General features: G+C 40.0%; 1 protein-coding gene across 1 annotated transcript in view; it reads right to left on the bottom strand.

Moving 5' to 3' along the window:
• Positions 1 to 343: 343 nt before the first annotated feature.
• Positions 344 to 13,927, bottom strand: part of LOC101849415 (laminin subunit beta-1) — a gene marked incomplete at its 5' end in the record, with an annotated part of 77,256 nt that continues 63,672 nt past the window's right edge. Inside the window, 14 exon segments of the mRNA XM_005110359.3 lie at positions 344 to 657; positions 1,513 to 1,669; positions 3,063 to 3,242; positions 4,191 to 4,332; positions 5,125 to 5,300; positions 5,804 to 5,983; positions 6,963 to 7,145; positions 7,968 to 8,073; positions 8,686 to 8,815; positions 9,445 to 9,629; positions 10,022 to 10,202; positions 10,671 to 10,862; positions 11,837 to 11,933; positions 12,996 to 13,195. Of these exon segments, the coding sequence (XP_005110416.2) occupies positions 524 to 657; positions 1,513 to 1,669; positions 3,063 to 3,242; positions 4,191 to 4,332; positions 5,125 to 5,300; positions 5,804 to 5,983; positions 6,963 to 7,145; positions 7,968 to 8,073; positions 8,686 to 8,815; positions 9,445 to 9,629; positions 10,022 to 10,202; positions 10,671 to 10,862; positions 11,837 to 11,933; positions 12,996 to 13,195 (2,243 nt within the window).

Genomic DNA, 13,927 nt, shown 5'->3' on the forward strand with positions numbered 1-13,927 from the left:
CGTCACAAAAGCGCACCCTTTGCGTAGAGAGTTACCCTACTTGAGTTTAAAAAATCAAAGTGAAACTAGCAAGTTTTTTAATAAATTTCGGAAGAACGCTTTTTTAAAATGGTTACGCTGACAAAAAACCTCTTCCGGAGGAAAGGGTGATTGTTTTCTTCGTTTAATTTGACTTTAGAATGAAAGGCGAGAGGTCATTAAAATAAAAAAGACCCCTAAAACTCCATACTGAACGAACCCGAACTGCTGATGAACAGCAGTCGATCTGCGCACGCAAGGAGGTGCTATTCCTATTCTTCTTCTGGAAAAACGAAAGAGAGCTTCAAAACAGACTGCAGCGCCATCTGAAGCAAAGAGCATACTTCCTGCGGACACTTTTTTGGCTGAGTGGCCCATCTTGTTATTTACTATCTTTGGTAGAAGGTAATTACTAACGCTCGCCACAGACAATACATTATTTCAGGTCCTTTCATAAATAGCCTAGCCTAGCCGTACAGTACAAGACAACTAGTAACTACCAACATTAGCAAGTTTCGTAGAATTTCGCTTTGTCTCGGATCTCTGTCAGGAGGACGTCCATCCGGTCGTTCAGCTTCTTGATCTCATCCGAGAGCTTGTTCAATCGACCCTCGTTGCCCGTGATTTTCTTCTCTATCTCTGAAATGAGCAAAAGTAACAACAACAAAAATGAAAATCTGCAACAAATACAATCGGGCATGGATATCTCAAACATGTTGTTTTAGTTTTAGTAAGAGTTTTACGGCACTTGCAACACAATAAGGTCATATAAGTGCCGAAGATTAGAGGTGTTACAAGAGAGTAACAAACATAAAAAAGAAGGAGGGGAGATAAAGACAATAGATGTTTGATAGGAAAGAAGAAGCAAACCATACCAGAGCACCCGCCAACCACCCACCAAACATGTCGGGAATTTTCACCAAACAATAAAATGTTAAAGACATATCACTTGGGGAATGGCAAATTGTATGAGCTAATCGTGGTTTTGAGTTTTCCATGTTCCTGTTCTCTGTATCTGACTGCAATGCTCTACCACTTGACACCTCCGTGTGGGCTACGGATATGACACATCACACTAACAATGCAGCCAAGCTTCAAAGCCACACACTATGTTTAGGCTCAGCAGGAGCCAGAAAACTTCCTAGTTCAGAAGTTCAGAGGCACTCAAGTGTTATAATCTATGATGTAATTGAGGAGGTGTTTAATGGCATTATCGACATGAAAGCGACAAGAACAGACAATTTGTAAAAAGCCTAATTTTTTACTAAAAAGACAAACAAACGTTAGTAAAATTCTTTCTAAATATGGTAAAACGTTCTACTTACATGCAATGTAAAGTTGTAAACAAGCCAATTTCTTTTACAAAATTTAGAATCTTCTTGTAGTATTAAGTCTAACATCACGTAACCACTTAGTGGAATACTATTTAAACACAAACTAAACTTCTTTTTTCGACAACCAACGATAAACACACGAACACAAAGTGATCCCTACCTTTCAGCTCATTCATTTTGGTCTCTGTTGAGTTGTAGATGGCATCGGCTCTCTTCTTCAGTTTCTCAGCGCGTTCCTTGGCACCTTTTGTGTCCTTGTACTTGTCGCTCACCATCTCGGCGGTATCGTTATAGGTGGCGTCAAGCTGGAGGGCTTTCTGCAGTCAAATAAGAAAAAAAAATTAATTTAATGAAAGCAATTGCTTACCCCTTCGTTGCCTTAAGATGTACCTGGTACGTCCTGAAAATGCGTCATTTTTAGCTCTGTGCTGTACCATGTATGCCACGGAAGTTGGAAACAATTTGCCACTCCTGGTTGCCTATATAACATTACATGTAGGGTACGCTAATAACCTGGCTCTAATTCTTCTGTATGGAGTTTTAGCCACAACTACTGTGTGGATTCAAATTCAGGAATAAAAGATAGGCATATCGGTACTAAACTTGTTAGTGCTACTTTACTACTAGGTTTGCAAGCGATCGAAAAACAGATCTAAGCTTGCGGGTAGCTATGGACTTTCTCAAAATGTAAACACCAAAATAACCTTTAAAAGGCAAAAAAAATCACTTTTTGACTTAGATTTGCAAGTTATTCCAAATTTGAGTACGATGGAAGAAAATAAGGAATGAGAGAAGTGAGAAAAGTTACTCTATTGAAGACGCGGGGCCCGAAATATGTTCACTAGTGCACTAGATCTAGACCGCATGTCCATTAACACTGAGACATGAAGACTGCTGTCCTGGTTAACAAACTCAGCTGAAAATCAGCGCTGACAGTAGGAATGTATATGCCCTGACAACAAAAGCGTTAAAATATATGATTTTGTACCACTTGAATACTTTCATAAGAAAAAGAGGTGCCTACTAGCTACGAAAAAGAAATCCTGAACTTTCCAGACTCACTTGAAGTTGGGCAAAATCACGACAATTTTAGAAATCTGGATATCCAGATTTATTTGGAAAAATCAACACTTCTGAAGTTTACCCATTGGTGGTAACTCTAGAAGAAGAAAAGTTGTGGATTTTCTTTCCTTTCCATATACCGCTGTTTATGTTTTAACTGAGTTCGGTGATTAAGTGGACTCCACTGTACTTTAACTGAAATTATTCAAAATGTTGAATATCTTGAACCCGACATTCCCTATTGGAACCACGGTACAAAGTTTATTTCACTGTGCGATGAGTCCATTAAATTTGGTATGTTCCATCAAAAACAAGGTACAACTAACAGGGTTCCAGCCGTGAATTCCCAACAAAATTCGAGGAGATTTCAAGGAGGTTTCAAAGAGAAATTCTTAAAATTCAAGGAGAATTTCCGATAGGCATACACTTGTCCAAAAGGAATCGTAGTTTCGATTCTCCGACAAAAATTTTGTTAATATCCAATCCGGCGAAATTCAAAGAGTTTCCAAGGAGATTCGTCAAATTCGAGGAGTTTTCAAGATTTTTCCTTGAACACAAATTCAAAGAGTTTTCAAGGACTCCTTGAATTCATGGCGGCCGCAGGAACCCTGTAAACATGACGTATCTAAGAGGCTGTGGAACACGTACATCGTAAGCTCCCTTGGCCAGTCTGGTGGCTTCCTCAGTAGCATCCTCAGCGCGGTTCAGCGTGTCCTCTTTGAGAGCCGTGTAGCGTTTGATGAGCTGGGACAGCTTCTTCTTCAGCTCCTCCAGGACGTTCAGGCTGCCCTCCGTGAGAGCAGTGACCGTGCCCGTCTCTTGCCGAATCTGAAACACACACACACACACACACACACAAAGTCAGATTTTGATGGAAGACTAGGTAAAATTACATTAATCTCAGGTAAATATAAGGCAAGAAAACCAAAATGACATTAACAAATTACAAGTTAATCTTCAGAGCATCATTTTGTCCACCAGAGCAGAAACGGTCTGATTTTTTGTTGTTGTCAGGAGGAGGCAGTTTGGTAGACAAGTTTCCAGCACGAGTGACAGGTCAAATGTCAGGTAAAAAAAGGACCGTTCACAAATGACTTCAGCTACAATTTGGCCAAAAATGACCCCTCCCCCCTTGTCATCTTCTGTCACCTTTCCCAGGGATCCCCCTCCCTCAGGTTGCCATCAACCAAAATGTACATGTACATTTAGATAGAACCTGTACAGGATGCATTTTATTACAACAAAAAATTACATGAACTGTCAAATTATTAATTAACAACTTTAACCAATAAAAATAATTAAAACAAATAGATTGGATATCACAACTTGGAAACTATAAACAAAGCAAAAAGATAGGAGTATCTTCTCAGCTACGAAAAAATAAATATCAAATAAATCTTTTCTTTTTTCTCAAAATCTTTTAGAACATCATGGTTGACATCAATTTTGTAAAGACCCCCCCCAGCTGACGTCATTTGTGAACGGTCCGACGTCATTTGAGAACAGTCCGAAACCAGTCCTCCGTTACCAACTTCCCGAAAGATGGACGATAATTGGTCAGGCAGTTTCTGATTCGGTGGATACGTGGACTTACACAGCTATAGCTCGATGGCTTCGGGTCAAGCTCATAGAGAGTACTTACCGAGAAGCTGAGAATGTTTCTGAGTGTTCTACGGTCTGCTGGGGTAATAATATAGTGTAAAGCGCATAGAGCTTGCTGTCAAGCGGGGTTATGCGCTATACAAATGCTATTTATTTATTATTATTATTACTTACAGTGTTGAAATCATCCTCAGCATCCTGAATATCCTGGGTGGCCATCTCTATGGCTTTAGCAGCGCTGGCCTGAACTCTCTTGGCCTCGTCCAGGGCATCCCTCACATCCTGGGCTGTGTTGCGAATGTCCTGAGCATCCGCTCTAGAGCAAGAGACATACAAAATTAGCACCAAGAAAAATATCAAAGTATCATGTTGAAAGTACATGTCCATCTATTTTTTCCCTCTTGCAAGTTAATGCCCATTCACTTTAAACATACTGCAAAAAGTAGAATACAACAGAGGAATTTTTAAAGAAATCCCAGGAGGCCATTTTGCACTCTACAATACCAATATGGAGATTAGAAAAGACTAATTATGTTTTGTACATTACTCTCTAGTAACACCTCTGATCTTCGGCACTTATATGACTCACAATTCATGATGTCAGTGCCATAAAACTCTTACAAAAACTAAAAAGACTAAAGACAATTTAAAAATCAGGATCTCAGGGGGAAAAAATCAGGATCTGGTGAAAAAAATCGGGATCAATGACAAATCTCAGGGTGACTGCCAAGGTGACTTAAAAATTTTCCAGGGGTGGCCATAAATATAATAATATACATGTACACTATACATTATGCCCTCTATATACATATATGCTATATATTATGCCCTCTATATACATATACGCTATATATTATGCTCTCTATATACATGTACGCTATATATTATGCTCTCTATATACATGTACACTATATATTATGCTCTGTATATACATGTACACTATATATTATGCTCTCTATATACATGTACACTATATATTATGCTCTCTATATACATGTATACTATATATTATGCTCTCTATATACATGTACGCTGTATATTATGCTCTCTATATACATGTACGCTATATATTATGCCCTCTATGACAATAGCAACATTCAGAACTCACGAAGCACTCTCAGCTTGTCTCTTCAGCTCTTCTGCAATGTCCCTGCTGCCCTTTGTGTCTGCCAGAATCTTGTCAATGTCTGTCAGAGACTCAACCGCTCTGTTGATTTTCTCTGCAAGCTCTCGGATCTTGTCGGGATTCATGGGGATCTGCATGTTCAAGACCTCTTCTGCAATCTGCAACACACATTGGAGAGAATGTTTTTGTACGTCATGAAGCTCTTTCTGTTGTTCTAATTGATTACTATTGCAAGAAAACAAGACAATGGGGTTTGTTCAAGTTGAATTCAGATCTGCAGTAGTTTACTGGGAGGAGAGGAAAAACCATTTTGTGTCAAACACGATCAGGCACATCTTGATCGAATGTCCAGAATTTGGAGAGACCCGAAGGAAATATTTCCATTATTGAACCCAACAAAATTCTCGATTTTATAAAAGCCATTTGTCTTTTCTCCTGGTTGCAAATAGTGTTATTTTAAAAAAGTAAATATCTGCTTTTAAAAACTAGATTTTCATTGTGTATTTTTAGATACTTCAAACCAAGTCAACCTGCAAAATAAAAACCAAACCTTGCTATGAACTAACATGAAAACAACCAACTTGTATCCGCTGCGCTCATATGACCGTATGCAGTTGCAGTAGCCGTAAAACTTTTACCACACTGAAGCTGATTCACACACCTTCTCAATATCTTCTGGTGTAGCAGTTTCGTTGCCAATCAAGAAGTCCCTGATGTTGGTGAGAAGAGCCTTCAGGTCAGCCTTGGTGCTCTCCGTCATGTTCTTAGCCTTGGAAGCTTCGTCAAATGCAGACTGGGCATCAGCCTTGGCTCCCATAGCGTCACGTTTGGCTTCTTGGATCTGGGGGTTGGTAAGGAAAAAAAGAGTTTACATAGGGGAAAAGTGTGCAGGGGAGTGCCAATAGATTAGTTGGAATGATGGACCATGGTGTGGATCACCCAGAATCGAATTCCTATCAGGGTTTTCTTGAACTTGGGTTGTTTGAGGATTTTTTAAGGCTCTCCACAAACCAAGCTCTTTCCTTTCATTTTCAGAGATAAGACTTATTCTGAGGTCCCATCAGTGTTTAGTGTTTATTTTAAATCTTACTATACCATAGACAGCTCCACCAGCCCACCCAGTAATTATTGTACTTGTTTGCCAAGGAAAAAAGAGTAGATTTGAGCTGCGAGGTAGTTTACTCTGAGTTAGCTTGTTAAATGCTGCTTTGTTTGTTGGGGTAAAGAGAGGCACATCAACACAATAACTGTCATTTACTGAAGGGGAAAATAAGATCAATGGACAGAAACAACAGAGGGCAAGAAAACAAGAAAGATTTACCACTACCACTGGCACCCTCCAAACACCCACAATAAATTCTGTAATTAACCATGAACAAATAATCAGGAAACATATACCAAGACAGAAACAAAATAACCAGATCACATGACAAAGCCTACAAACAACTCGCATAGAAAATATCGTCTAGGGCTTGAATAAACAGCTGGACAGCAGAAAGAAATGGTAGCAGTGAAAAAGCAGCATGATTTTTTTTAAAATCCAGAACTTCTCAGACCACATGGAAACTCAAAATTTACGGGTCATATTGTCTATTGAATCATGTTCTACGACTATTTTATATAAAGTGCAAAAAAACAAGCAAAAAGAGATTAAAATATAAATAATTGCGTGAGAAAGAGTATTATACAAACCCGAACATTTTCAGATATATGGATTTATCAGCAAAATCGGCATTACTGGCCAGTGAAACAAAATCTGCAAAACCTGTCAAAAGAAAACTGAAGCAGAACAAAGTCCTTGCATTGACTCCAGTACTCACCCTGGGGATCAGAACGTCAGTGGCATTGGCCGTCTTGGCCTTGAGCAGGTCCTCAGCCCGCTGTGCCAGGGAGAAGGCGGTCTGTGCGATGGTGACCGCTCCGTTACATCCCGTGCCCCCGCACATACCGCAGCCGCCGCCCCCACACAGACTAGAGCAGGGGTCACCCTGGCCACCACACACCTGAAAACACACACACACAGGAAAAGGTCAAGGGCCAGCATAATAATATCGTAATAATAATAATGATAAGAATAATAATAATAATGATGATAACAAAAATAATAAAAATGATGATAACAAAAATAATAACAACAACAATAATAGTGAAAATGTAGATTTTTTATAGCGTCTACTCTCATGTGCACACAGCTATGGGAGCTTTTCAGAAATCCAAGCACGAATTCATAATTTATGAGCAATATTGTACAAACTGTGAAAAATTAATCTTTGCTCACATGCACATACAAAAGAAATACATATAATAATAATAATAAATAATAATAAATAGCATTTGTATAGCGCATGTCTCCACTCGAAAGCAAGCTCTATGCGCTTTACACTATATTATTACTCAAGCACACCATAGAACACTCAGAAACATTCTCAGCTTCCCGGGAAGCATACAGTGCAAGCAGCTGGTTAAGCGCTCAAACACTAACAAACTGACAAGATCTTTCACTGTCTATAGCTGGGTACCCATTTTCACCTGGGTGAAGTGGGGAAAATTCGTGTAAAGTGCCTTTCCCAAGGACACAACGTCGTGCCCGCTCCTCGAACCCCCGAACCCGCAACCTCACAATTACGAGTCCCGTAGCCTAACCACTAGGCCACCGACGCCACCATATATAACACACACACACACACACTTATTCACATGCACACGCACACACATCCACACACACACACATCCAACTAAACAAGGCTGCTGTGTGCCAGCTGAACTGGGGCGCCCTATACTAAAAGACTAACAGTTAAATAATAAGTTTCTATCAGCTATCTTACCATGTTGTTGATCTCGGACAAGTCCCCTCCCAGATTCCTGACGTCGTTCTCAAGGCGGTCCAGAGCGTCTCTGTTCTCATCCAGCTGCTCGTTAAACCTGTTCTCTCTGGGGACATCACAGGGGGGAAGCAAAGATGTACTCCAAGACGTAAGTAGTGTTGTTTCTTCAAAAATGTAAATTGCTGCATTTAAAACTGAATTTTTATAAATTACTTTAGGATGCTGCACTTCAACAATGTACTCCAAGATGTAAGTAGTGTTGTTTCTTCGAAAATGTAAATTTCTGCTTTTAAAACAGAATTTTTACAATTTATTTTTGGGATCCCGTACTTCAACCATTTCAACAAGCAAAGAGTGAGCTAGAACTACCCTGATAGAATAGCAAATAGACAAAAAGAAGAAAAAAAAATGAAATCCAACCACTTAGAACTGAGAAAGAAAACAAGACAACAAAGCCTCTGCTGTCACCACTGCTTATAGAGCATCAGATAGAAAGCATGGTAACCTCTCTCTCTTTTTCTCTCTATCTGTCTCTCTCTCTATCTGTCTGTCTCTCTCCCTCTCTCTCTCTCTCATTCTCTCTTTCAGTCCATTCTCTCTCTCTCTCCCTTTCTCTCTCTCACTCTCTCCCTCTATCTATCAGACTATCGGTGATTCAGTGTCCTTTGAGGGCCTGTCGATAGATGTCCAGCGAGTCAAGCTTGTCTCGGTTCCTTACCTCTGTGCAAGCAGACGTTCCGTGTCCCCCCTGACCCTGGCAGACTGGTCCAGGATCTGGGCGGTACCGTCGACCTTGACCTGGGCCTCCCGTGACTCTCTCTCCGCTTCTTTGATCTTCTCAAAAGCACCTGATTATCAGAAGAAACTCAGTGTCGTTATCCCTTTCATCAATACAACCCTCATAACGGCCAACCCTCTTCCCCCCGCTCCTGCAAAACCAACAGAAAAACTTAAATAAGTACAAGTTTTTAAAAGTCGAGTCGTTGCTTACACAGTACGTTTTTTCAAAATTAAATATTATGGCGTTAATATAAACACCGAAAAGAAGTTTTAATTCACCTTTAGTAAGAGTTTTACTGTACTTGCAACAGAAATAGGTCACATAGACGACAAATAGTTTAAAAGTATTAGTGGGGTGTAAGCAACACACAAAGAAAAGATGGGAAAGGACAGCATTTTCTACAAAAGGTCGCCAAACTTTAACGATGATTGGTTTGGTTTGACAGAGGTTTTACTGCACTTGCAAAATTTTTTAAGTCGTATTAGTGCTGAATATTCGAGTAACAAACATAAAAAAGAAAGAAGATGGCAAAGATCGACAGTGAATTGTGATAGAAGGAGCAAACAGCACCCACCAATTGCCTACAACATTACCATGACATGATAATGGTAACATTTTGTCAATAATGGATGTAAGGATATGAAGTATCAGGAGCAGATCACACCGAACCACCCGCTAATGATTAAAAACAATTACCTCCTACTTCCTGGATTTGTATATTGGTAGCGTTCTTTTGCAGCTCCATGGCTAAAGCTTTCAGGTTCTCCACTTTGGACTTGAGCAACTGAATCTTCAGGCTTCCTTTCTTCACTCGGGCATTGGTCTGACTCAGCACCTTGTCCACATCGTTCAGTGTCCTTGTGTTCTCCGTCAGGTTGGCCCTGCAAAAAAAAAATTCTGATTATGGTAATAATCATGGGTTGCATTTACAAGGAGCACTCAGTGAAAGCTCAGAGTGTTTAACAAAGATCAGAGTGTTTAACAAAGATCAGAGTGTTTAACAAAGATTACATGAACAACTACACTTACTCATCAATGGCAAAGACACAGTACACACAAACTCTTTCTAGCACAGACACACACACACATAAATAGCTAAAATACAGACAGACAAACAGCTCACACACATCCACACACACAGACTAACAGCTCACTCACACACACACACACCACACACAAAAACAGCCGACACTCCGATACGCACACAAAACCATCCGTCACTCTGATACACACATACACACACACAAACACACAGAGCCAGCCAGCCACCCACCTGACAGTGTCCAGCATGTTCTGGATATCCTGGATGTCCACCTGGGTGAAGTCCACGCTGGCAAGAATCCTCTTGATCTCGTCAATGTTGTCCTGCATGAGCCGGAATTCTTCATCAAACGCCTTGATAGCCCCCGTCACAGACACGTCGTTCGCTCTCTTCACAATGTCGTGGGTCAGGCCTGGAAAACATCACATTATAGTTGCTTAACCCACCAAGTCTCAACAGCCGATCCAATTGGTCGTAAGTTTTGTTCTGCGGTGTCACGGCTGATCATTTTGGCTGTAATTTGAGCTGCTGTTTCGGTTCATTTATACCATTTTTATATCATGAACCATTGCAACTCCTTCACAAATGAGCTCTACTTCCTATTTACATTCTACTTTCTGAAAATGTATAGGTTTATGGCCTTCATTTGCTTGATATGCCTATTTCAAGCATTTTTAAATGTAATATGATGCTATGGCATTCACAAACAGTATTTTTATAAAAGCAAACCAAGTTGAAAGCAAGCCAAGTCTATCATAAAAAAGTGAAAAACAAGGTGGGTCGTGTAAGGAGTAAGGTGACTTAGTCTATTCTTAACACCTGTTAGAGTTTTTTAAGTTTTAGCGTTAGCCTTCACATACAAAGGCTCAAAGTGACAAACCTCTAAGGTCCTGTATAACAGAGTCCCAGTTGTCGAAGCACTCTCCGCACGGCACACAGTTAGGCAGGTCCCCAGTCGTGCCGCGAGCACAGCGGTCACACTTGAAGCCTGTCACACCCTCCACGCAGACACACTGACCGGTGCGACGGTCGCATTGACGGGCAGATGATCCTTGTGGGTTGCAGTCGCAGGCTGAGAGGGCAAGATGGAAAATATAAAATGAGTTTCGTCATCGAAGTCAATGATGGGTTAGCACAATTACCAGCCAAATTCTGCCAGGTTTTGGTTTGAGTAGAAAGAATCCCATCCTCATAATAATGGTCATTCTGTGGTGGAAAGAAGTGAGACAGATAGACATTTACAACAAAGGTGAAAGAAAAGAAGCAGGACCTACTAGTGACGCCCTCCAACCACCCAAATTCTGTCAGGAACAGAATAGGAAAATAGCAATGCTTAATAGCAATTGTGAGAAAAAACGAAAGAAGCAGTTCAAGTTTGAGTTTGATCAAAGAGAAGAGCAGTAACACAATAACCCTTATTTAGTGCAGGGAAAATGAGACAGACTGATGCAAATAACAAAGGACAAGAAAAGAAGACCAATTAATGATGTCCTCCAACCACCAACTTACACACTTAATGCAGCAGACCAAATCATAGCCCAATACAACCATCAAAGCAGTTGTACAATAGGAAGTTAGCCTAACCGTTTGAATAAAAGAAATAGATGTTGAAAGTGGAAACAATGGCCCATCACACAGAACTGAGAACAGAAACGTTGAACTTGCACAATACAACACAGATGAAAAAATCAGCTCAATGTCCATACAGCAGTGTGCAAAAATATGCAGACTTGGACCCCAAAAAAAGTCAGAGGAAATCATGTGCAGGGAACAGAGTACTAATGTAAAACAAGACAAGATAGACAGAAGGAGAAGAGGAAGAAGTTGGATGCTTCAAATGATGTCTCTGATGTGTAGGAAGACTTCTCCAAAAAACCAGAGCTCATAAAGAATAAGAAGTTAATTTTTTAAAATGAGAATATAATACACAAGCTCTACCAATACTGCCTTCAAATCCCTCATACACAGTGGTAGGGTGTAAAACTAGAGTCGAGTTGGAATCCAAAGGTACCCAGAACTATAGTCCAGAAACAAAAGAGTACTCACGAATACACTGGTCCAGGGGATCGCCATAGAAGTAGTCCTCGCAGTCCGCACACTTTGGTCCACCCCGTCCTGGAACACAGCTGCACTGTCCATCAAACTGAGGATGGTCAATTCAAATAAAAATACAGTAAAACCCCCAGAGTACAAACTATAGAAAGACCACTGGGCTACAAAATACATTTTTTTTACTGGGTCCCATATCTTAATACAGCTTCATCTCAACACCACACTAAAAACGCATCACAGGTACAAGGGAAATATTTTTCTATCCAAAGAGAGTACAGTATACTCAGGTTTTGCAGTACATTTTACAGGACAATTTGCCCTAATTCTTGAAGTTTACGATGAAAGTAAATCTCTTTATTGGGAGTTCTAAAGCGGCATAGTTATTTGACTTGCAACTTTCAGGGATTTAAAAAATAAATTGTCCAAGCAAAAAAGCACCTACACATTCTGTGCCTCTACTGAGATCGCTGACTGTAAGTTTAAGAATACAAAAAATATATCTGTATACCTCAAGGGAAAAGAAAATTAACCCTCATGAATTTTAATTTGAACTTATTTCAAAAATGAGCTCGGACAATTTAAATAGCCATGTTCTAGTACTGTGAAGCTGGCATAAATAAATAAACTACTTGGAGTTCGCTATGGCCAGGCTCAGACAAGCGTGGTATCAACTGCTCTATGCCTTACATACCTGACGGTACAGGGGAAAGAGTAAGTAAACAAGTTGTAGTTTGCTTATGTACTTCTGGAAACAGCAGCTTAATACTAACACAAAGATGGTCTTGTTAGAGGGTTTAGGGTATCTTTATTTTTTTCTTCCATTGTTATTTCTGTTGTGGGGTTGTTTTTTTAATTTCCTCGTACCGATACTCAAATGCCTTTTCCTTCCTCATTTTTCCAGTTACACACATATTAACATAAATCAATGAAAACTATAAAAAGAGTTTAAATATGCATCTGAGACACGACTTGAAACTTTAAAGACGAACATTCAAAATAAACTGAAGGGGTCTTTTGTTTCTAAAGTCATAGACTTCTCTTCTCTTCAATCAAACTCAAACTTGAACTGCTTCTTTTAGTTTTTCTCACAATTGCTATTAAGCATTGCTATTAAGCACATCACTAAAAACAAAGCTGTGCCGCAGAAGCCCACCTCGTTACACTGTGAAGACAGGGAGCCTGAGGGGTCACAGTCGCAGGCCGTGCAGCCCACTCCACCCGCCATGTCCCAGTGGTCAGCAGCGCACTGATCACAGCTCTGGCCCACCACGTTGGGAAGGCACGGACACTGGCCGGTCACTCGGTCACACTCGCCCAGGCTCACGTCTGTGCCCAGCTGGTTGCACACACATCCTGCAGAGCGTGGGGGGGGGACGACATGAATATTTTGTCACATTTTGTCAAATGCATCCTCAGACATTGACAGAAAACTATTACGCTATTATAATTATTTTTTGGGTCAAATATGTCAGCTGCAAAGCAATGAACATCGTTTCACAGTATTGTCACGACTCAATATGACTTTAAGGCCCTTTTCTTACATTATCATTAAAGTTGAACTTGTCCCAGATGAAAAACCATTGTCAAGGACACAGGTGGTCCATTTGGTCAGTGTCATTACAATATTGAAAAAATGCAAAAAGGGAAGAAGGAAGTGGTCTTTTGTAAAAGATGAGATACCAAAAATGGTCAAAAGGATTCGCTTCTGGAAACAGCAGACAAAACATGGAACTCCATGTCAGGATTGTCTTGGTTCTGATATTAAAACATATTATCCAATGATAACAACACAATAATAATGATCAAGAAGAGCTGAGAAAATAGCAAAGCATCAGATATAAATAATGACAAGAAAGCAAAAAGTAAAAAAAAAAAAGTGGGCTAGTGACCATCAGGAGGGCCCATCCATACAGATACTATTTAGCACAAGTAGGCTATCCTGTGTTCAGAAAATTTTTGCTAACTTACGTATTAGAACCATCATTGGACCATCGCCTATATCTTGTCAAAGTTACTTCACTGAATATTAAACAATACATTATTTATTTCTGATGACCGATTCTAATTGTGTATCCGCCAATTTAG

Source organism: Aplysia californica, unplaced genomic scaffold, assembly GCF_000002075.1.
Source record: "Aplysia californica isolate F4 #8 unplaced genomic scaffold, AplCal3.0 scaffold00879, whole genome shotgun sequence".
In the NCBI taxonomy this organism is placed as follows: Eukaryota; Metazoa; Mollusca; class Gastropoda; order Aplysiida; family Aplysiidae; genus Aplysia; species Aplysia californica.